The sequence below is a fragment of the Coloeus monedula genome, assembly GCF_965178545.1.
Source record: "Coloeus monedula genome assembly, chromosome: 31".
Classification (NCBI taxonomy): domain Eukaryota; kingdom Metazoa; phylum Chordata; class Aves; order Passeriformes; family Corvidae; genus Coloeus; species Coloeus monedula.
In genome coordinates, this window is record NC_138811.1 from 1,614,153 (window position 1) to 1,636,624 (window position 22,472).

A 22,472-nucleotide genomic window follows, 5' to 3' on the forward strand; every position below is an offset into this window, starting at 1 on the left:
CTGGGAGGGGATGGACTCAAACTGGGAGGGGAGGGACTCAAACTGGGAGGGGCAGAACTCAAACTGGGAGGGGATGGACTCAAACTGGGAGGGGATGGACTCAAACTGGGAGGGATGGACTCAAACTGGGAGGGGCAGAACTCAAACTGGGAGGGGATGGACTCAAACTGGGAGGGGATGGACTCAAACTGGGAGGGGATGGACTCAAACTGGGAGGGATGGACTCAAACTGGGAGGGATGGACTCAAACTGGGAGGGGAGGGACTCAAACTGGGAAGGATGGACTCAAACTGGGAGGGATGGACTCAAACTGGGAGGGAGGGACTCAAACTGGGAGGGGATGGACTCAAACTGGGAGGGGATGGACTCAAACTGGGAGGGATGGACTCAAACTGGGAGGGGCAGAACTCAAACTGGGAGGGGATGGACTCAAACTGGGAGGGGAGGGACTCAAACTGGGAGGGGATGGACTCAAACTGGGAGGGGATGGACTCAAACTGGGAGGGGATGGACTCAAACTGGGAGGGATGGACTCAAACTGGGAGGGGATGGACTCAAACTGGGAGGGGATGGACTCAAACTGGGAGGGGCAGAACTCAAACTGGGAGGGATGGACTCAAACTGGGAGGGGCAGAACTCAAACTGGGAGGGGCAGAACTCAAACTGGGAGGGGCAGAACTCAAACTGGGAGGGGATGGGCTCAAACTGGGAGGGATGGGCTCAAACTGGGAGGGGCAGAACTCAAACTGGGAGGGGCAGAACTCAAACTGGGAGGGGATGGACTCAAACTGGGAGGGGCAGAAATCAAACTGGGAGGGGATGGACTCAAACTGGGAGGGGCAGAACTCAAACTGGGAGGGGACGAACTCAAACTGGGAGGGGATGGACTCAAACTGGGAGGGGATGGACTCAAACTGGGAGGGGATGGACTCAAACTGGGAGGGGATGGACTCAAACTGGGAGGGATGGACTCAAACTGGGAGGGGCAGAACTCAAACTGGGAGGGATGGACTCAAACTGGGAGGGATGGACTCAAACTGGGAGGGGCAGAACTCAAACTGGGAGGGGATGGACTCAAACTGGGAGGGATGGACTCAAACTGGGAGGGGCAGAACTCAAACTGGGAGGGGATGGACTCAAACTGGGAGGGGATGGACTCAAACTGGGAGGGGATGGACTCAAACTGGGAGGGGCAGAACTCAAACTGGGAGGGGATGGACTCAAACTGGGAGGGGCAGAACTCAAACTGGGAGGGATGGACTCAAACTGGGAGGGATGGACTCAAACTGGGAGGGGATGGACTCAAACTGGGAGGGATGGACTCAAACTGGGAGGGGCAGAACTCAAACTGGGAGGGATGGACTCAAACTGGGAGGGGATGGACTCAAACTGGGAGGGGATGGACTCAAACTGGGAGGGGCAGAACTCAAACTGGGAGGGATGGACTCAAACTGGGAGGGGCAGAACTCAAACTGGGAGGGGATGGACTCAAACTGGGAGGGGATGGACTCAAACTGGGAGGGGATGGACTCAAACTGGGAGGGATGGACTCAAACTGGGAGGGGCAGAACTCAAACTGGGAGGGGACGAACTCAAACTGGGAGGGGATGGACTCAAACTGGGAGGGGATGGACTCAAACTGGGAGGGATGGACTCAAACTGGGAGGGGCAGAACTCAAACTGGGAGGGATGGACTCAAACTGGGAGGGATGGACTCAAACTGGGAGGGGCAGAACTCAAACTGGGAGGGGATGGACTCAAACTGGGAGGGATGGACTCAAACTGGGAGGGGCAGAACTCAAACTGGGAGGGGATGGACTCAAACTGGGAGGGATGGACTCAAACTGGGAGGGGATGGACTCAAACTGGGAGGGATGGACTCAAACTGGGAGGGGATGGACTCAAACTGGGAGGGGCAGAACTCAAACTGGGAGGGATGGACTCAAACTGGGAGGGGCAGAACTCAAACTGGGAGGGGCAGAACTCAAACTGGGAGGGGATGGGCTCAAACTGGGAGGGATGGGCTCAAACTGGGAGGGGCAGAACTCAAACTGGGAGGGGCAGAACTCAAACTGGGAGGGGATGGACTCAAACTGGGAGGGGCAGAAATCAAACTGGGAGGGGATGGACTCAAACTGGGAGGGGCAGAACTCAAACTGGGAGGGGACGAACTCAAACTGGGAGGGGATGGACTCAAACTGGGAGGGGATGGACTCAAACTGGGAGGGGATGGACTCAAACTGGGAGGGGATGGACTCAAACTGGGAGGGATGGACTCAAACTGGGAGGGGCAGAACTCAAACTGGGAGGGATGGACTCAAACTGGGAGGGATGGACTCAAACTGGGAGGGGCAGAACTCAAACTGGGAGGGGATGGACTCAAACTGGGAGGGATGGACTCAAACTGGGAGGGGCAGAACTCAAACTGGGAGGGGATGGACTCAAACTGGGAGGGATGGACTCAAACTGGGAGGGGATGGACTCAAACTGGGAGGGATGGACTCAAACTGGGAGGGGCAGAACTCAAACTGGGAGGGATGGACTCAAACTGGGAGGGGATGGACTCAAACTGGGAGGGATGGACTCAAACTGGGAGGGGATGGACTCAAACTGGGAGGGGATGGACTCAAACTGGGAGGGGCAGAACTCAAACTGGGAGGGATGGACTCAAACTGGGAGGGGCAGAACTCAAACTGGGAGGGATGGACTCAAACTGGGAGGGATGGACTCAAACTGGGAGGGATGGACTCAAACTGGGAGGGGATGGACTCAAACTGGGAGGGATGGACTCAAACTGGGAGGGGCAGAACTCAAACTGGGAGGGATGGACTCAAACTGGGAGGGGATGGACTCAAACTGGGAGGGATGGACTCAAACTGGGAGGGGATGGACTCAAACTGGGAGGGGATGGACTCAAACTGGGAGGGGCAGAACTCAAACTGGGAGGGATGGACTCAAACTGGGAGGGGCAGAACTCAAACTGGGAGGGGCAGAACTCAAACTGGGAGGGATGGACTCAAACTGGGAGGGGATGGGCTCAAACTGGGAGGGATGGGCTCAAACTGGGAGGGGCAGAACTCAAACTGGGAGGGGCAGAACTCAAACTGGGAGGGGATGGACTCAAACTGGGAGGGGCAGAAATCAAACTGGGAGGGGATGGACTCAAACTGGGAGGGGCAGAACTCAAACTGGGAGGGGACGAACTCAAACTGGGAGGGGATGGACTCAAACTGGGAGGGGATGGACTCAAACTGGGAGGGGATGGACTCAAACTGGGAGGGGATGGACTCAAACTGGGAGGGGCAGAACTCAAACTGGGAGGGATGGACTCAAACTGGGAGGGGATGGACTCAAACTGGGAGGGGATGGACTCAAACTGGGAGGGGCAGAACTCAAACTGGGAGGGATGGACTCAAACTGGGAGGGGCAGAACTCAAACTGGGAGGGGATGGACTCAAACTGGGAGGGGATGGACTCAAACTGGGAGGGGATGGACTCAAACTGGGAGGGGATGGACTCAAACTGGGAGGGGATGGACTCAAACTGGGAGGGGATGGACTCAAACTGGGAGGGGATGGACTCAAACTGGGAGGGGAGGGACTCAAACTGGGAGGGGATGGACTCAAACTGGGAGGGACGGACTCAAACTGGGAGGGGATGGACTCAAACTGGGAGGGGATGGACTCAAACTGGGAGGGGCAGAACTCAAACTGGGAGGGGCAGAACTCAAACTGGGAGGGGCAGAACTCAAACTGGGAGGGGATGGACTCAAACTGGGAGGGATGGACTCAAACTGGGAGGGGATGGACTCAAACTGGGAGGGGCAGAACTCAAACTGGGCGGGGATGGACTCAAACTGGGAGGGGATGGACTCAAACTGGGAGGGGCAGAACTCAAACTGGGAGGGGATGGACTCAAACTGGGAGGGGATGGACTCAAACTGGGAGGGATGGACTCAAACTGGGAGGGGATGGACTCAAACTGGGAGGGGCAGAACTCAAACTGGGAGGGGATGGACTCAAACTGGGAGGGGATGGACTCAAACTGGGAGGGGCAGAACTCAAACTGGGAGGGGATGGACTCAAACTGGGAGGGGATGGACTCAAACTGGGAGGGATGGACTCAAACTGGGAGGGGACGGACTCAAACTGGGAGGGATGGACTCAAACTGGGAGGGGATGGACTCAAACTGGGAGGGGATGGACTCAAACTGGGAGGGATGGACTCAAACTGGGAGGGGCAGAACTCAAACTGGGAGGGGCAGAACTCAAACTGGGAGGGGATGGACTCAAACTGGGAGGGATGGACTCAAACTGGGAGGGGATGGACTCAAACTGGGAGGGGCAGAACTCAAACTGGGAAGGGCAGAACTCAAACTGGGAGGGGTGGACTCAAACTGGGAGGGGATGGACTCAAACTGGGAGGGGATGGACTCAAACTGGGAGGGGCAGAACTCAAACTGGGAGGGGCAGAACTCAAACTGGGAGGGGATGGACTCAAACTGGGAGGGGATGGACTCAAACTGGGAGGGGACGGACTCAAACTGGGAGGGGATGGACTCAAACTGGGAGGGGATGGACTCAAACTGGGAGGGGATGGACTCAAACTGGGAGGGGATGGACTCAAACTGGGAGGGGCAGAACTCAAACTGGGAGGGGCAGAACTCAAACTGGGAGGGGATGGACTCAAACTGGGAGGGATGGACTCAAACTGGGAGGGGACGGACTCAAACTGGGAGGGGATGGACTCAAACTGGGAGGGGCAGAACTCAAACTGGGAGGGATGGACTCAAACTGGGAGGGGCAGAACTCAAACTGGGAGGGGCAGAACTCAAACTGGGAGGGGATGGACTCAAACTGGGAGGGATGGGCTCAAACTGGGAATGGGGGGGAGGGGCAGGACCGGCATCGAGGGAAGGAAAATTTGGGGGGGGCAGGGAGGAATTTGGGGGGGGGGAGGGGCGGGGATCCAGTGGGAACTGGGCTGAACTGGGGGGGGCTGGGAGGGATTTTGGGGGGGGGGAGGGGCTTCAATTTGGGAAGGGGGGGAGGGGAAAGGGGGGGGCAGCTCCCCCTCCCCCCCCCCCCGCCCCTCCCCCAGCCTGGAACGTTCTGGAAGATCCCAGAAAATCCCCGGGGGGTGGGGGAGGGGCGGGACCCCCCCAGGAGGGTCCTTGGGGGGACAATGGGGGGGGGAACCCCCAAAATCCCAATCCCAACCCCCCCCCCCCCAAATTCCTGGGCTGGGCCTGGGGCAGTCCCAGTGCTCCCAGTACAGGCCCAGTGCTCCCAGTACAGTCCCAGTGCTCCCAGTACAGCCCCCCCAGCCCCCCCAAATTACCAGAGACCCCCCCCCAAAATCCCTTCCCACCCCCCAAACTGCCCCAAAATGGCCCAGAACTGCTCCAAAATGGCCCCAAACGGCCCCAAAATATCCCAGAACTGCCCCAAAATGGCCCCAAACTGCCCCAAAATATCCCAGAACTGCCCCAAAATGGCCCCAAACAGCCCCAAAATGGCCCTAAACTGCTCCAAAATGGCCCCAAACTGCCCCAAAATATCCCAAAACTGCCCCAAAATGGCCCCAAACTGCCCCAAAATATCCCAAAACTGCCCCAAAATGGCCCCAAACTGCCCCAAAATATCCCAGAACCGCCCCAAAATGGTCCTGAACTGCCCCAAACACCCCAAACCTGTCCCAGACAACCCAAACGGCCCCAAAATGTCCCTAAATTGCCCCAAAACCCCCAAACAACCCAGAACGGCCCCAAAATGGCCCCAAATTGCCCCAAAAGAGCCCTGATTTGTCCTCAGGCCCCCCCCACAACCCCCCGGCCCCATAAAGAACCCAGAACTGCCCCCAAATGTCCCTAAATTGCCCCAAACCTGTCCCAGACAGCCCAAACTGCCCCAAAATGGCCCCAAACTGCCCCAAAATGGCCCCAAACTGCCCCAAAAAGGGCCCGAAATGTCCCCAAACTGCCCCAAAATGGACCCAAGATGGCCCCAAACTGCCCCAAAATGACGCCAAAATGCCCCAAAATGGCCCCAAACTGCCCCAAAATGGCCCTAATTTGTCCTCAGCACCCCCCCCCCCCACAACCCCCCGGCCCCATAAAGAACCCAGAACTGCCCCAAAATGTCCCTAAATTGCCCCAAAAAACCCCAAACCCAGAACTGCCCCAAAATGGCCCTAAACTGCCCCAAAACCCCCAAACACCCCAAAACTGCCCCAAATCTCCCGAAACCGCCCCCAAAAATCCCTAAACTGCCCCAAAAATCCCCGAACAACCCAGAACCGCCCCAAAATGTCCCTAAACTGCCCCAAAATGTCCCTAAACTGCCCCAAAATGTCCCTAAACTGCCCCAAAAACCCCAAAATTGCCCCAAACACCCCAGAACCGCCCCAAAATATCCCTAAACTGCCCCAAAAAAACCCAAACAACCCAGAACTGCTCCAAAAATCCCAAAACTGCCCCAAACACCCCCGAACAGCCCCAAAATGTCCCAGAACTGTCCCAAACATCCTCAAAACTCCCTGAACAACCCAAAACCGCCCCAAAACGTCCTGAAACTGCCCCAAAAAAACCCAAACAACCCAGAACTGCTCCAAATGTCCCGAAACTGCCCCAAACATCCCCGAACAGCCCAAAACCGCCCCAAAAATCCCAGAACCGCCCCAAAAATCCCAGAACCGCCCCAAAAATCCCAGAACCGCCCCAAATCTCCCAGAACCGCCCCAAAAATCCCAGAACCGCCCCAAATCTCCCGAAACCGCCCCAAAAATCCCGAAACCGCCCCAAATCTTCCAGAACCGACCCAAACAACCCAGAACTGCCCCAAATCTTCCAGAACCGCCCCAAAAATCCCAGAACCGCCCCAAATCTTCCAGAACCGCCCCAAAAATCCCGAAACTGCCCCAAATCTCCCAAAACTGCCCCAAATCTTCCAGAACCGCCCCAAATCTCCCGAAACCGCCCCAAAAATCCCGAAACCGCCCCAAATCTCCCAAAACCGCCCCAAAAATCCCAGAACCGCCCCAAATCTCCCAGAACCGCCCCAAATCTCCCGAAACCGCCCCAAAAGTCCCAGAACCGCCCCAAATCTCCCGAAACCGCCCCAAAAATCCCGAAACCGCCCCAAATCTTCCAGAACCGACCCAAACAACCCAGAACTGCCCCAAATCTCCCAGAACCGCCCCAAAAATCCCAGAACCGCCCCAAATCTCCCAAAACCGCCCCAAATCTCCCGAAACCGCCCCAAACCTTCCAGAACCGCCCCAAATCTCCCAAAACCGCCCCAAATCTCCCAGAACCGCCCCAAATCTTCCAGAACCGCCCCAAAAATCCCAGAACCGCCCCAAATCTCCCAAAACCGCCCCAAACCTTCCAGAACCGCCCCAAACCTTCCAGAACCGCCCCCGCCGCCCCCTCAGAGCCCCCTCCCCTCCCCCCCCGCGGCCTCCCCTCACCCGCCCCGCCCCCCCCAGCCCCGGCGCCGCTGCCCCCGCTGCCCCCGCGGCCCCCCCGGTTCTGCCCCGGTCCCCCCGTACCGGGGCGGGCGCGGGCGGGGCCGATGTCGAGGTTGAGGTCGATTCTCCGCCGCGCCTCGCGGTTCTCCTGCTTCAGCTTCGCCTCCAGCCGCGACAGCTTCTGCTCCAGCGAGGACGCCGCCATCTTCCCCCCGCGCCGCGCATGCGCGGGGCCCGCGCGGGGCGGGGCTTGCGGCCCCCGCCGGCCGCCGTACGGAGGGAGGGCGGCGCCATCGTTGCCCTGCAGCGGCGCTGCGCAGGCGCAGAGCGGTGTTGTGGTTCTGGGCGCCGCCATCTTTTCCCTGCAGCGGCACTGCGCAGGCGCAGAGCGCTCCTGGGGGGTTGTGGGCGCCGCCATCTTTCCCCCACAGCGGCACTGCGCAGGCGCAGGGCGCTCCTGGGGTTCAGGGCGCCGCCATCTTTGCCCTTCGGCAGCCACTGCGCATGTGCGGGGCAACGGGCGGGTGTTCTGAGCCTCACCGGCCGCTGTAGATGGGGGGAGTTGAAGGGAGGCCGAGGGGGGCGTTGGGGTCCCTTTGGCCGCTGTAGGAACGCCAAAGGGTGTGCGGAGAGGACACGCCGGCTTTTTGGCCTCGCTGGCCGCCGTACGAAAGGAGGACACGCGGGCGCCGCCATGTTCACAGGAAACGGCCATTGCGCATGCGCACAGCGGAGGGGCTTTGGGCCTGTTCGGCCGCCGTAGGAAAGCGAAGAGGGAGCTGATTCGGGGGAAGGGGAACACAGGGGCTTTTGGGCCTCTCCGGCCGCCGTAAGAACGAGGGACGCGGGGCAGACAAGGGGGTGGTAACGTACAGGGGTATTTTGGCCTCCTCAGCCGCCGTAGTTTGGGGGGGGGGAACAGAATCAGGACACAGGACGCCGCCATCTTCCTCTAGAACAGCGTCTGCGCATGCGCGAGGCCCGCGGGGCAGGGTCTTGTGGACGTCACCGGCCGCCGTAGGGGGGCACGGCGGAGGGCGATTCCTAAATAAACATTTTTGGGGGTTTAGCGGCGTTTGGGCGCAATTACGGCTTTTTTAGGGCTTCTGGCGGTCGGAAGGGCCGTAGGTGGGGGCTGAGGATGTTTTAGAGCGGTTCGAAGCACATTGGGGGTGTTTGGGGCAGTTTAGGGGTTTTTATGGCTTCCGTGGCGTCTGAGGCTGGTTTGGGGCAGTTTAGGCTGGTTTGGGGGCAGCTGTGGCTCCTTTAGTCAAGCCCGAGGCTCTTTTAGGGCTGTTTGGGGCAGTTTAGGGCTGCTGGGGGTATTTTGAGGCAGCCGAGGCTCGTTTCGAGAGCGGGCCTTTTGGACCCTGGCGGCCGCCGTAGGGAACGTGGCGCCCTCACATCCGAGCCGGCGCATGCGCAGAGGGGCGGAGGGGCTCCTCCGTGGGGAGGGGCGAGTGGCGTAGGCGCCCCCTGGCGGCCAGGAGGACCCGCGCATGCGCAGAGGGGGGGAGGGGCTCTCCCGTGGGGAGGGGGCGAGCGGCGCAGGCGCCCCCTGGCGGCCAGGAGGACCCGCGCATGCGCAGCACCCTCCCCTCACGGGGGGGGTTCCCCGAGCCCACCCCCAAATCCCCCCCAATTCCACCCAAACCCCCCAAATGGGGGGGGGGGCAGGGGGGGATATCACCCCCCCCCCCAAAAGACGCCCCCAGGTTTTGTATTTATCCATTTTATTTTTTCCGTTTTTCTTTAAAAAAACCCAAAACGAGCCAGGCCCGGGGAAGGGGGGAGGGGCACAGACTGCGGGGGGGTTTAGGGGTGGGGGGGCCGCACCCCAATTTGGGGAGGGGGGGGTGTAGGGGAGGGGGCACAGGCTGGGGAAGGTTAAAACATCTCCGGGCAGAGCCCCCCCAACCCCCTCCCCCCGTGGTAAAAATCCCCCCCAAAGAAAAGGGGGATCCCCTAAAAAGGGGGGGGCTCCCTCAAGGAGGGGTGACCCCCCCCCCAAAGAAGGTGACACCCCCCCCCAAAAGATGGGTGACCCCCACAAGGAGTGGGGTGTCCCCACCCCCAGTGCGCCCCATAGAGAGGTGACCCCCCCCCCAAAAAAGAGGGGTGAGCCCCAAAAGAGAGGGGTGGGCCCCTCCAAAGAGACGTGACCCCCTAAAAGAGGGGTCCCCCAAGGAGAAACCCCCCCCAAAAGAGGGGTGGGACCCCCCCCCCCAAAAGAGAAGTCCCCCCCAAATAAGGGGTGGGACCCCCCCCAAAAGAGAGACCCCCCTCAAAAAGGGGTGGGACCCCCAAAATAGAGGTGGGACCCCCCAGCGTAGAGATGGGACCCCCCCAAAATAGAGATGAGACCCCCTCAGAGAGAGGTGGGATCCCTCAAATAAGGGTGGGACCCCCCCCAAAATAGAGGTGGGACCCTAAAGAGAGGCGATGCCCCCCCCCCCCCCCAAAGTAGGGATGGGAGCCCCCCAAAGAGAGGGGAGACCCCCCCAAAAAAGGGGTGGGACCCCCCCAAAGTCTCTGTGTGCAGCAGCGAGGGGGGAGGAGCCCTCCCGGATACCGGGGTGCCCCCGCGGGTCTGGGGGTGCCCCCGCGGGTCTGGGGGGGGGCTCAGGCCGGGAAGGGCTCCGGGGGGGGCTCCTCGTCCTGGAAGTGGCTGCGCTGCAGCAGCTTCACGTGGTACTCGTAGATCTTGAGCGCGGGGCCCAGGCGGATGGAGAGCCCCGTGAGCACGTCAGCCCTCTGCATCAGCAGCAGAGACTTGCCATCGATCTCCTGGGGACAGAGAGGGACAGAGAGGGACAGAGAGGGACAGTGAGGGACAGTGAGGGACAGTGAGGGACAGTGAGGGACAGGGGACACCCAAGGGACAGCGGGGACACCCCCAGAGGGGACACCCCAGGGATGGAGGGGACACCCCAGGGATGGAGGGGACATGGAGAAATTGGGGAGGGGTGTCCTTGGGGGAGCCCTGGGGACACTGTGGGGACACTGGGAGGGGACAAGGGTGGCAGGGGTGGCCCCACCTGCTCCTGGAAGGCCCCGGCCTGCTCGGGGAAGCCGGCCTCGGTGAAATACTCCACCACGTCCCGCACTGACCACTCCACCGGGTCCACGGCCTTGTCCTTCCGCCCGGCCCTGGGGACACGGGGACAGCGTCACCGGCACGGGGACACCCAGGTGGGGGACACACAGACAGGGGGACACGGGGACAGCAGGACACGGTGACTGGGACAGGGGATGCTGTGGGGACACGGTCACAGCACAGCGGGGGATGACACAGGGACAGGGGGACATCAACGGGGACACGGAGACAACGGTCAGGGGGACACTGGGTGGGACATGGGGTGACACAAGGGGACACGAGGGGACACTGGGTGACACTGGGTGACACTGGGGGACACTGGGGGACACGAGGGGCCGCTGGCCCCCCACTCACGTGCAGCTGAACGGGGCCCCCTCGGCCGCCTGGGGGCCCGGCCGGCCCGGGGACAGCGGCACCGAGGGCTCTGCCCCCACCAGCGCCGGGGACACTGCGGGGACAGCACCGGGTCAGCCCCACACTGACCCCCACTGACCCCACACTGACCCCCACTGACCCCACACTGACCCCCACTGACCCCCACCCCACACTGACCCCCACTGACCCCACACTGACCCCCACTGACCCCACACTGACCCCACACTGACCCCCACCCCACACTGACCCCCCCACACCCCACACTGACCCCACACTGACCCCAGACTGACCCCCCCAACCCAAACTGACCCCCCCCGACCCACAGCACCCACTGACCATCCACCCACACTCTGGCCTGACCCACCACCCCCAAACTGCCCCCAGCACCCCCAAACTGCCCCCAGTACCCCAAAACCACCCCAAAACTGCCCCAGCACCCCCAAACTGCCCCCACCACCCCCAAAACGGCTCCCACCACCCAAAAACCGCCCCCACCACCCCCAAACTGCCCCCAGCACCCCCAAATCGCCCCCATCACCCCAAAACCATCTCCCAGCACCCCCAAACCACCCCCAAGCCACCCCCCAGCACCCCCAAACTCCCCCCAGCACCCCCAAACAGCCCCCAGCACCCCCAAACCGCCCCCAGCACCCCCAAACTGCCCCCAGCACCCCCAAACAGCCCCCAGCACCCCCAAACCGCCCCCATCACCCCCAAACAGCCCCCAGCACCCCCAAACCGCCCCCATCACCCCCAAACTCCCCCCAGCACCCCCAAACTCCCCCCATCACCCCCAAACTGCCCCCATCACCCCAAAACCATCTCCCAGCACCCCCAAACCACCCCCAAGCCACCCCCCAGCACCCCCAAACAGCTCCCAGCACCCCCAAACAGCTCCCACCACCCCCAAACCACCCCCATCACCCCCAAACCGCCCCCAGCACCCCCAAACCACCCCCACACTCCCCCCATCACCCCCAAACAGCCCCCAGCACCCCCAAACCGCCCCCCACCACCCCCAAACCACCCCCATCACCCCCAAACTCCCCCCAGTACCCCCAAACCGCCCCCCATCACCCCCAAACAGCCCCCAGCACCCCCAAACCGCCCCCAGTACCCCCAAACCGCCCCCCAGCACCCCCAAACCACCCCCAAACCGCCCCCATCACCCCCAAACCGCCCCCATCACCCCCAAACTCCCCCCACCACCCCCAAACCGCCCCCATCACCCCCAAACAGCCCCCATCACCCCCAAACTGCCCCCATCACCCCCAAACTGCCCCCAGCACCCCCAAACTCCCCCCATCACCCCCAAACCGCCCCCATCACCCCCAAACTGCCCCCAGCACCCCCAAACCGCCCCCATCACCCCCAAACTGCCCCCATCACCCCCAAACTCCCCCCATCACCCCCAAACCGCCCCCATCACCCCCAAACTGCCCCCATCACCCCCAAACTCCCCCCATCACCCCCAAACCGCCCCCATCACCCCCAAACAGCCCCCAGCACCCCCAAACTGCCCCCATCACCCTCAAACAGCCCCCATCACCCCCAAACTGCCCCCATCACCCCCAAACCGCCCCCAGCACCCCCAAACCGCCCCCCCCGGCACCTGCTCTGTCGGGCTGCCCGAAGGCCCCCTCCTTTTTGAGGGGGGCCATGTGCTGGCAGCCGCCCTCGCCCGGGGCGCAGGCCTTGGGCTGGGGGGGCCTCTCGGGGGGCGGCTGCCCCGGGGGGCGCAGGGGGGGCCCCCCCCGGCCCTCCCCGTTCAGCTGCCGGGGGGGCCCCGCGTCCTCCGAGGCCTCGGAGCCCGTCCCGTCCTCGTCTTCCTCGTCCTCATCCTCCTCCTCCTCCTCCTCCTCCCGCGCCGAGGCCTCGCTGCTGCTGCAGGGGGGCTGGGGTGGGGGGGGGGGGGGACACCCCGAAAATCAGCGTGAAGGTCACCCCACCCCCCCCACAGGGGGACCCCGGGAGACGGACACCCCCCTTCCCGAAAAGCTACAGCCCCCCAAAAATGGGCAGCCCTGACGCCAAAAGCTACGGCCCCCAAAGGCACCCCAAAGCAGGGGCTCCAGAGCTGCTCCAGAGCTCAGGGGACGGGGAGAGCACCCCCCAAAAAATCACAACACCCCCAGCCCTGCGGGGCCCCCCAAAAAATGAACCCCCCAGTCTGGCAGGGCCCCCCAAAAAATCACAACACCCCCAGTCCTGAGGGGCCCCCCAAAAATCACAACACCCCCAGGCCTGCGGGGACCCCCAAAAATGAACACCCCAGTTCTGCAGAGCCCCCCAAACTCAGAATCCCCCAAAAATGAACCCCCCAGTCTGGCAGGGCCCCCCAAAAAATCACAACACCCCCAGTCCTGAGGAGCCCCCCCCAAAATGAACCTCCCAGTCCTGCGGGGCCCCCCAAACCCAGGACACCCCAAAAATGAACCCCCCAGTCCTGCAGGGCCCCCCAAAAATGAACCCCCCAGTCCTGCAGGGCCCCCCAAACCCAGGATCCCCCAAAAATGAACCCCCCAGTCCTGCGGGGCCCCCCAAACCCAGGATCCCCCCCCAAAAATGAACCCCCCAGTCCTGCAGGGCCCCCCAACCCCGGGACACCCCCAAAAATGAACCCCCCAGTCCTGCGGGGCCCCCCAAACCCAGGTTCCCCCCCAAAAATGAACCCCCCAGTCCTGCGGGGCCCCCAACCCCGGGACACCCCCAAAAATGAACCCCCCAGTCCTGCGGGGCCCCCAACCCCGGGACACCCCAATTCTGCACTTTCCCCCCAGAGCTGTCACCCATCCTTGTCCTTGTCCCCCTCCCCCCAACGCCCCAGCCCCCCACCCCCATCCAGTCCTGGCTCTTGGGGACCCCCACAGCCCCCCCAGGGGTCCCCACAGCCCCCTCAGGGGTCCCCTCACATCACCCGACTCCTCTTGGGGGTCCCCAACATCCCCTTGGGATCTCCACTGTCCCCTCAGGGTCTCTCCCCCCCCCACGTCCTCAACCCCCCCCCAGTTCCCTCAGGGGTCCCCTCGAGGGTCTCCCCAACCCCCTCAGGGCTCTCAGCCCCCCCAAATCTCCTCAGGGGACCCCCCCCCAAGTCCCCTCAGCTGCCCCAGTCCCCTCAGGAGCCCCCGAAGTCCCCTCAGGTTCCCTCCCCAAGTCCCTTCAGCCCCCCCAAACCTCTTTCTCTGTGTCCCGTGTCCCCCCCACCTCCTCCACCAGGTCCCCTCAACCCACTGAAGCCCCCCCTGCGTCCCCACCGCCCCTTCAGGGGTCCCCTCAGGTCCCCAATGCCCCCTCAGCCTCCTCAGCCCTCCTGTCCCCAGTGCCCCTGAAGCCCCTCAGGGTTCCCTCAGGGTCACCCCCCCAGAGCCCCCCGGTCCCCTCCATGCCCTCAGGGTCCCCTCAGCCCCTTCCCAACCCCCGAACGCCTCAGCCCCTCAGATCCCCCCACGACCCCCGGTTCTCCCTCACGACCCCCGGCCCCTCCCCAGGGTCCCCCCTCAGGGCTCGCTCTCCCCCCGGTTCCCCCTCACGACCCTCGGACCCCCCCCCAATCCTCTCAGGATCTCCTCAGACCCGATGCCCCCTCACGACCCCCGAACGCCTCAGCCCCTCAGATCCCCCCACGACCCCCGGTTCCCCCTCACGACCCCCGGCCCCTCCCCAGGGTCCCCCCTCACAGAGGGCCCCGTTCCCCTCAGGGCTCGCTCTCCCCGATCCTCTCAGGATCCCCTCAGACCCGATGCCCCCTCACGACCCCCGGGCCCCTCCGTTCCCCTCAGCCCCCCCAAGACTCCCGGTCCCTCCCGAGCTCCCCCTCACCACCCTCGGACCCTTCAGGGTCTCCACACGACCCCCTGCCCACGGACCCCCCCTCTCTTCCCCTCATGTGTCCCCCCCTTCCCGCGCTCCCCCTCAGGGCCCTCGGACCCCTCAGGGTCCCCTCAGCCCCCCGGTGCCCCCTCACGACCCCCGGACCCCCATTCCCCTCAGCCCCTCATCGCTCCCCCCCCTTCCCGCGCTCCCCCTCACGACCCCCGGACCCCTCCCCAGAGCCCCCCCGGGCCCTCTGCTCCTCATGATTCCCCCGCTTCCCGCGCTCTCCCTCACGACCCCCGGACCCCTCAGGGTCCCCTCAGCCCCCCCAGGGCCCCCTCACGACCCCCGGACCCCCATTCCCCTCAGCCCCTCATCGCTCCCCCCCTTCCCGCGCTCTCCCTCACGGCCCTCGGACCCCTCAGGGTCCCCTCAGCCCCCCGGTGCCCCGTCACGACCCCCGGAACCCGATTCCCCTCGGCCCCTCATCGCTCCCCCCCTTCCCGCGCTCCTCCTCACGACTCCCGGTCCCCTCCCCCCTCCCACCCCCGGCGCCCCTTCACGACCCCCGCAGCCCCCGTTCCCCTCAGCCCCTCATGACGCCCTCCTTTCGATGCCCCCTCAGCCCCTCAAGGTCCCCTCAAGCCCTCGGTGCCCCCTCACGACCCCCATTCCCCTCAGCCGCCTCACGTCTCCCCCCAACTTCCCGCGCTCCCCCCTCACAATCCCCGGGCCCCCCGTTCCCCTCAGCCCCTCACCGCTGCCCCCTCGCCGCGCTCCCCCTCACGCCCCCTCCTCACCTTCCGCGCTCTCCCCGCGGCCGCTCTCCCGCGCTCCCCGCGGGCCGTGGCGATGGCGCCCAGCCGGGTGCGCTCGGGCCGGGCCCCGCCGCCCGCTCCGCCGCCCGCTCCGCCGCCGCCCGCCCCGGGGGCCGCCCCGGCCGCCCCCCCGCCGCCGCCGGGCGCGGCCGAGCCCTGGAGGCGGCCGCGGGTGAGGCGGCCGTCGCCGCCGAGCAGCCGCGCGGTGTCGCGGAGGCTGACGGGCGGCGGGCGGCGGGCGGGCGGCGGCGGGCGGCGCGGCGGCTGCACGCGGGCGGCGTTGCGGTACGAGATGCTGCCCTTGTAGGAGACGCGGAGCACGGCGCGCTGCTGGATCAGCTTCTCCAGCTCGGCACGGGTGCGCTCGGGCTCGGGGCCGTGCCGCCGCCGCACCATGCGGCAGATGCGCTCCAGGTCCGGCCGCGCCTTGCGCGAACGCAGCGAGTCGATGGTGTCCAGGATCCACTCCTGGTACCGCGGGGCCTGCTCGGGGCCCGGCGGCGGCGGCGGCGGCACCGCCATGGCCCCCCCCCCGCGGCACCGCCGGCCCCCCCCCCCTCCCGCGCCCCTTCCTCCTCCTCCTCCTCCTCCTCCGCCCCCGCCCCGCCCGCGCGCGCCCGCTCGGAGGAGGAGCGGCGGCCGCCGCGCGCGCGCGCCTCGGGGTGGAGCCGCCCCGCGCGGCCGCGCCCCCGGCAGGCCCCGCCCCCGGCCGCGATAAGCCCCGCCCACGGCCGCGATAAGCCCCGCCCACGGCCGCGATAAGCCCCGCCCACGGCCGCGATAAGCCACGCCCATGGCCGCGCTAAGCCACGCCCACTGTCGAGATAAGCCCCGCCCATTCAGTCGCCCCGCCCACTCCGCGGCTCTGACCCGCCCACCCGGCTAGGCCACGCCCACTGGACAAAGCCACGCCCCGTGTGGAAAGGCCACGCCCATTACGAATGGCCACGCCCCCTCCAATGGCCACGCCCACCGAGCGGAGCCCTCCCCCCCCCCCCCCCGGGCTGCCCCCCTAAAATGGGGTCACCCCAAAGCCACGGGGTCACCCCAAACCCAAGGACCCCCTGGGCCATGGACACCCCAAACCCTTGGGGTCACCCCAAACCCACCAATTCCCAGTGATCCCCCCAAAATCATGGGGTCCCTCCCCTTACGGGCTCCTCAGACCCACTGGGACCCCCCCAAAAACTCATGGGGGTCCCCCAGCCCACATCCCCCCCAAACCCGTTGGGGTCACCCCAATTCCAGGCCCCCCCAAACCCATGGACACCCCAAACCCATTGGGGTCACCCCAAACCCAGGGACCCCCTAAGCCCGTTGGGGTCACCCCAAAAACCCACGGGGTCACCCCAAACCCAAGGACCCCCTGAGCCCTTTGGGGTCACCCCAAACCCGTTGGGGTCCCCCCGATTTCCAAGGTCCCCCCCCAAACTCACGGCAACCCCCCCACTCCAAGCGCCCCCCAAACCTTCCACGTGCCTGGGAACCCCAAAAGTGACCCCCCACCCCAAACCCACGGGAACCCCCACTTTGGGAGGACCCCAAAATTTCCAAACCAGGTTTTTAACCAAAATTTTATTGATTTGTCCCAAACGCAACGAAACTTCGGGGGGGGGGGGGGCAGGGAGGACTGGGGACCCCTCGGGGGTTTTGGGGGCCCCTCCTTTGTTTTGGGGTCTCTCCCCTGGGACCCCCAAACAGAGCCCTGGGACACCCCAAAACCCCAGGGAGCATTTTGGGGTCCAGGTGTGTATTTTTTTGGGTTCCAGGTGAGCATTTTGGGGTCCAGGTGTGCATTTTGGGGTTCCAGGTGTGCATTTCAGATTCCAGGTGTGCATTTTGGGGTCCAGGTGAGCATTTTGGGGTCCAGGTGTGCATTTTGGGTCCCAGGTGAGCATTTTGGGGGTCCAGGTGAGCATTTCAGGTTCCAGGTGAGCATTTTGGGGTCCTGGTGTGTGTTTGGGTTCCAGGTGTGTATTTTTTTGAGTTCCAGGTGAGCATTTCGGGGTCCAGGTGAGCATTTCAGGGTCCCAGGTGTGCATTTTGGGGTCCAAGTGTTCATTTTGGGGTGCAGGTGAGCATTTCAGGTTCCAGGTGAGCATTTCGGGGTCCAGGTGAGCATTTCGGGTTCCAGGTGACCATTTCGGGGTCCAGGTGAGCATTTCAGGTTCCAGGTGACCATTTCGGGGTCCAGGTGAGCATTTCGGGTTCCAGGTGAGCATTTCGGGGTCCAGGTGAGCATTTTGGGTACCTCCAGGTGTCCCCGCCGCTCCCCGAGTGGGCTCTGGGCTCAGGTCCTGGCAGGTCGGCTCCGGGCCCCGCAGGTCCTTGGAGCTCAGCCCCCACACAAAACCGGGGTGGGGCTCCCTGGGGGGGCACGGGGGGCTCAGACCCCCCTGGAAACCCCCCAAGACCCCACCCCAGGGACCCCCAAACCCCCCTTGGGAACCACTGGAGCCCCCCCAGCCCAGACCCTCTGGGAGCTCCCGTTGTCCCCAACCCCCCCCCCCAACCACCCCAGAGCCCCCCAGACCCTCCAGGGACCCCCCAAGATCCCCCCAAACCATTTGGGACACCCCCAATCTTCTGACAGGCCCCCCCAGACCCTCCCTGGGACCCTCCCATGTCCCCAAAAGTCCCCAAGGACCCCCCCCTCGAGATCCCCTGGGACCCCTCAAACCCCCTGAGACCCTCCAAGAGCCCCCTGGGGATGCCCCAAGGGGACAGGGGACACCTCAAGGACACCCCAGAGGCACAGGGGACACTTTGGGGACAGCCTGGGGGGGTGGGTGACACGCTGGGGGTGACAGGGATGACCCTGGGCACTGTCCCGGGGGACCTGGGGACACCTGGGGACACCTCGGACACACCTTGAAGGGACCTTGGGGACACCTGGGGACAATGGGGACACACCTTGAAGGGACCCTGGGACACCTGGGGACAATGGGGACACACCTTGAAGGGCCACCGGAGGTGCCCCAGGAATGGGGAGGTCCTGGCAGGAGCTGGAGCAGCTCTGGGGGCAGCACCTGGGGACAGGGACAGGGACAGACCTGGGGACACCTGGGGACACCTGGGGACACCTGGGGACAGGGACAGGGACAGGGACACTCCTGGGGACAGGAACAGGGACAGGGACACACCTGGGGACACCTGGGGACACAGCTGTGCCACACCTGGGGACATCCCGGTCCCCTCCCGCTCCCTGGTGACCGCCCCACCCCGGGGACACCCTGAGGACACCCTGGGGACACCCTGGGGACACCCATGTCCCCTGTCCCCGATGTCCCCCCACCCCGGGGACACCCTGAGGACACCCGTGTCCCCTCCCCTGTCACCCCTCCGTGCTGGGGTTGTCCCCCCCACGTCCCCCCCGGTGTCCCTGATGTCCCCCCTGTCCCCTGTGCGTCCCCAACCGCGGGACCCAGCGCTGGCGGGGGGGGGGGGGGGGACTGTGGGAACCCCAAAACCCCAAAAACCACCGGGGGGGGGACAGCAGGGACACTGAGGGGTCCTGGGGGACGGGGGAGTGTCCCAAAGGGGACAGGGGACACCCCAAAAGGGACAGGGGAGCCCTCGGGGGACAGGGGACACCCCAAAAGGGAGAGGGGGCACCCCAATAGGGACAGGGGACACCTCAAAAGGGACAGGGGACACCTCAATAGGAACAGGGGAGTCCTCGGGGGACAGGGGGCACCCCAAAGGGACAGGGAGCACCCCAATAGGGGACAAGAGACACCCCAAAAGGACATAGAGACCCCCAAAAATGACAGGGGACACCCCAAAAGCGACAGGGGACACCCCAAAAGGGACAGGGGGCACCCCAAAAGGACCCTGAGTGATGGGAGGGGACGAGGGGGACCCCAAAGGGACACGAAACGGCTCAAGGGCACGTGGGACCCCCCAAAACCACAGAGACCCCCCCCCCAAAGAGGATTGGGGACTCCCAAAAGGACCCCGAGCGCTGGGAAGGGACCAGGACCCCTCCCCAAGGGACCCCCAAACCCCCCCTCACCGTGTCCGGAGCTGCCGCCGCCCCTCCCAGTACGGCCCAGTCAGACCAGTGACCCCGCTGGGGGGTGGGGGGGGGGGGGCCGTGACCCCCTCCCCCGAACGGGGGAAACCGAGGCACGAGCAACGCCCCCCCCCCAAATCAGGACCCCCCCCCCACTCAGAGACCACCTCGGGGTGACCCAGGAGGGACCTTTGGGGGCGTCCCTTTGCCCCCCCCCCCAAAATCAGCGCTCCTCCCGGGGGTCCCCTCCCCGTTTTTGGGGTGCCCCCGGCCCGGGCTGGTCCCCGGGGGGCTCCCCCCGGCCGCGGCCCCCCCCGTAGCGGAGGAGGCGCCCCAAAAGCAGCGCCCAGAGCAGCGCCTGCACCCAGAGCTGGAACGGGGGGTCCCAGCCCCCCCCGGGACCCCCGGGGAACATCGCCCACCCCCCCCCACCCCGCTGTGCCCCCCCCGGACCCCGGTACCGCCCGCGACCCCCCGGCTTTTGTTCCCGAGCCCCCGGGGAATGAAGGGGGGGCCGGGCCTGGCTCGGCCACGCCCCCCGGCCCCCCCCAAACCCATCCCGGGGGCACCGGGAGCGCCCCCTCCCCCCAAACCCATCCCCCGGGGGCCACGCCCTGCCGGGGCCACGCCCCTTTCCACAGGCCACGCCCCTTTCCACAGGCCACGCCCCCGTCCCCATGGCAACGGCGCGGTGGCGACGCCCCTTCCGTTAGCCACGCCCCCCGTCACTATGGCAACTGGCCACGCCCCCTCCGCAAAGCCCTGCCCGTCCCCATGGCAACCGCGCGCGCCTCCTGTCCCCATGGCAACACCAGCGCCACGCCCCCTCCGCAGGCCACGCCCCCTCCGCAGGCCACGCCCCCCGGTCCTATGGCAGCGCTCGCTGGCTTCACAGGCCCCGGCCCCGCCCGGGCCCCGCCCGCTCCCGGGCCCCGCCCCTTCCCGGGCCCCGCCCCTTCCCGGGCCCCGCTGGGGAGGGGGTGACAGCGCCGGGGGGGGAGGGGGAACCCCCGACCCTTCCCCGCCCCCCGCCCCCCCCCCGGGCAGCCCCTGCCGAGCCTCCCCCGGTGCTCCAGAGCCCCAGCTCGGTCTGACCCCGCTGCCCCCGGTGCCGACCCCGCCCCAGCTCGGTCTGTCCCCGCTGCCCCCGGTGCCGACCCCGCCCCAGCTCGGCCTGACCCCGGTGCCGACCCCGCCCCAGCTCGGTCTGACCCCGCTGTCCCCGGTGCCGACCCCCGCCCCAGCTCGGCCTGACCCCGCTGCCCCCGGTGCCGACCCCCGCCCCAGCTCGGTCTGACCCCGGTGCCCCCGGTGCCGACCCCCGCCCCAGCTCGGTCTGACCCCGGTGCCCCCGGTGCCGACCCCCGCGCCGCTCCCGGAGCCGCTCCCGGAGCCGCCCTTCGCCCTCCAGTTCCCCCCGTCCCGGCAGCTCCGGAGCCCCGGGCCCGCTGCCCCCCTCACCGTTCTCGCTGCCCGCTCTCCCCCCGGTCCCCTTCGGTCCCGGGGCTCCTCCGGTGCCTCCCCCGAGCTCCCCGGTCCCGCTCCCTCCGCTCCCGGCTCTCCAGCTCCCCCACTAGCCCAATCCCGGTCCCGGTAGCCCAAGATCCCGGTGTCCCGGTATCCCGCTCACCGCTCTCCCGCTATCGCGATGTCCCGGTGCGTGTTCCGCTCTCCGCTCCCCAACTCCCCGTACCCCGATATCCCGGTGTCTATCCCGACATCTCTCTCACCTCTCTCCCACTCCCGTGTCCCGGTAGCCCAGAGTGTATCCCGGTGTGTATCCCGGTGTGTATCGCGGTGTGTATCGCGCTGCCTATCGCGATATCCCGGTGTCCCCCTCACCGCTCTCCCGCTCCCGCCGCGTTTCCCCTCACGGCCCCAGGGGCTCCCGCGGGCTCCGCCCGGCCCCGCCCCCAACGCTCATTGGCTGCGCCGCCCCGCCTCCGCCTCCCATTGGTCAGCGCGGCCCTGAGTCCCACCCACCGCCGCTTCCCATTGGTCAGCGCGGTCCTGAGTCCCACCCACCGCCGCTTCCCATTGGTCAGCGCGGCCCTGAGTCCCACCCACCGCCGCTCCCCATTGGCCGAGGGGCGGGACCAGGAGGAGGGGGCGGGGCACACAGCAAGACTGACGTGTGGTGGGCGGGGCATCTGTGATTGACAGGCAATGGGCGGGGCTGGGTGGGCCAGGGGCGGGGCTTGCACGCCCAGCCTGTTGCATTGCACGAGGGCTCGTTAATTAACCTCCTTAATTAACCTAATGGGGCCCTGCTCTGTGCTCTCTGTCGATTAGTCCACCCTCACTTCCTATCCTTGTTCAATTAACAAGCGCCTGTGTAATTACGCCAGCTCATTAGCATACGCTAGTGTATGGCTACTGACAGCAATTAGCAGGGGTCCTATTAATTACTCATTAGCATGGATGGGCCTGCCTGTCAAGTGACTTTAGGAGCCTCACACCGGCCAGGTCAGCTCATTAACAACCTTCGTTAGCGTTTCTCATTAATGCTTCTTCATTAATATTCCCGTTAATGATCCCCTTTATTAACACACCTTCCTAAAGCGCTCCTTTGTTATTGGCCGCTCATTAGCACCCTCCCTCATTAACACGCCCATCATTAAAGCTCCGCCTCATTCCTGCCCCCCCTTCATTAACGCCCCTCATTAGCGCTCATTAGCACTGCCCCTAATGAACCCCACCGACCGCCCCTGATTTGCACCCCTCATTAAATGTTCATCGCTCCGCCCTCATTAGCATGCCCCCTTAATAGGGAGGCCCATTAATGCGCCTCATTAACGCTCTCTCATTAACGCCCCCTCATTAACGCCCCGTTAATTAACGCCCCTCACACCCCCTTGGCATCAGTGACCATGGGGGGGCG

At 65.2% G+C, this 22,472-nt stretch overlaps 2 protein-coding genes and 1 long non-coding RNA gene across 6 annotated transcripts in view; all 3 read right to left on the bottom strand.

The window, feature by feature from the left end:
- The window catches only part of MAP2K7 (mitogen-activated protein kinase kinase 7), a 31,577-nt gene extending 23,883 nt beyond the window's left edge, over positions 1-7,694 (bottom strand). For all 4 annotated transcript variants that reach the window (XM_082299396.1, XM_082299397.1, XM_082299394.1 and 1 more), the window contains exon 1: positions 7,552-7,694. In XM_082299396.1, coding sequence (XP_082155522.1) covers positions 7,552-7,675 — 124 coding nt within the window. In that variant the 5' untranslated portion in view covers positions 7,676-7,694. The remainder of the gene's footprint in view (positions 1-7,551) is intronic.
- Positions 7,695-9,790: 2,096 nt separating this feature from the next.
- SAMD1 (sterile alpha motif domain containing 1) lies at positions 9,791-16,098 on the bottom strand (the record flags this gene model as incomplete). Its single annotated transcript, XM_082299333.1, has 6 exons — positions 9,791-10,257; positions 10,509-10,620; positions 10,922-11,015; positions 12,555-12,837; positions 15,559-15,669; positions 15,727-16,098. 6 exons carry the CDS (start codon positions 16,096-16,098, stop codon positions 10,093-10,095), a joined length of 1,137 nt encoding a protein of 378 aa, XP_082155459.1. The 3' UTR covers positions 9,791-10,092.
- Positions 16,099-17,168: 1,070 nt separating this feature from the next.
- On the bottom strand, positions 17,169-21,465 carry LOC309583650. The gene is made up of 3 exons (XR_014227166.1): positions 21,322-21,465; positions 18,532-18,605; positions 17,169-17,943 (listed from the first exon to the last, which is right to left on the bottom strand). It is a non-coding gene; the product is annotated as an uncharacterized lncRNA (long non-coding RNA).
- Positions 21,466-22,472: the final 1,007 nt, after the last annotated feature.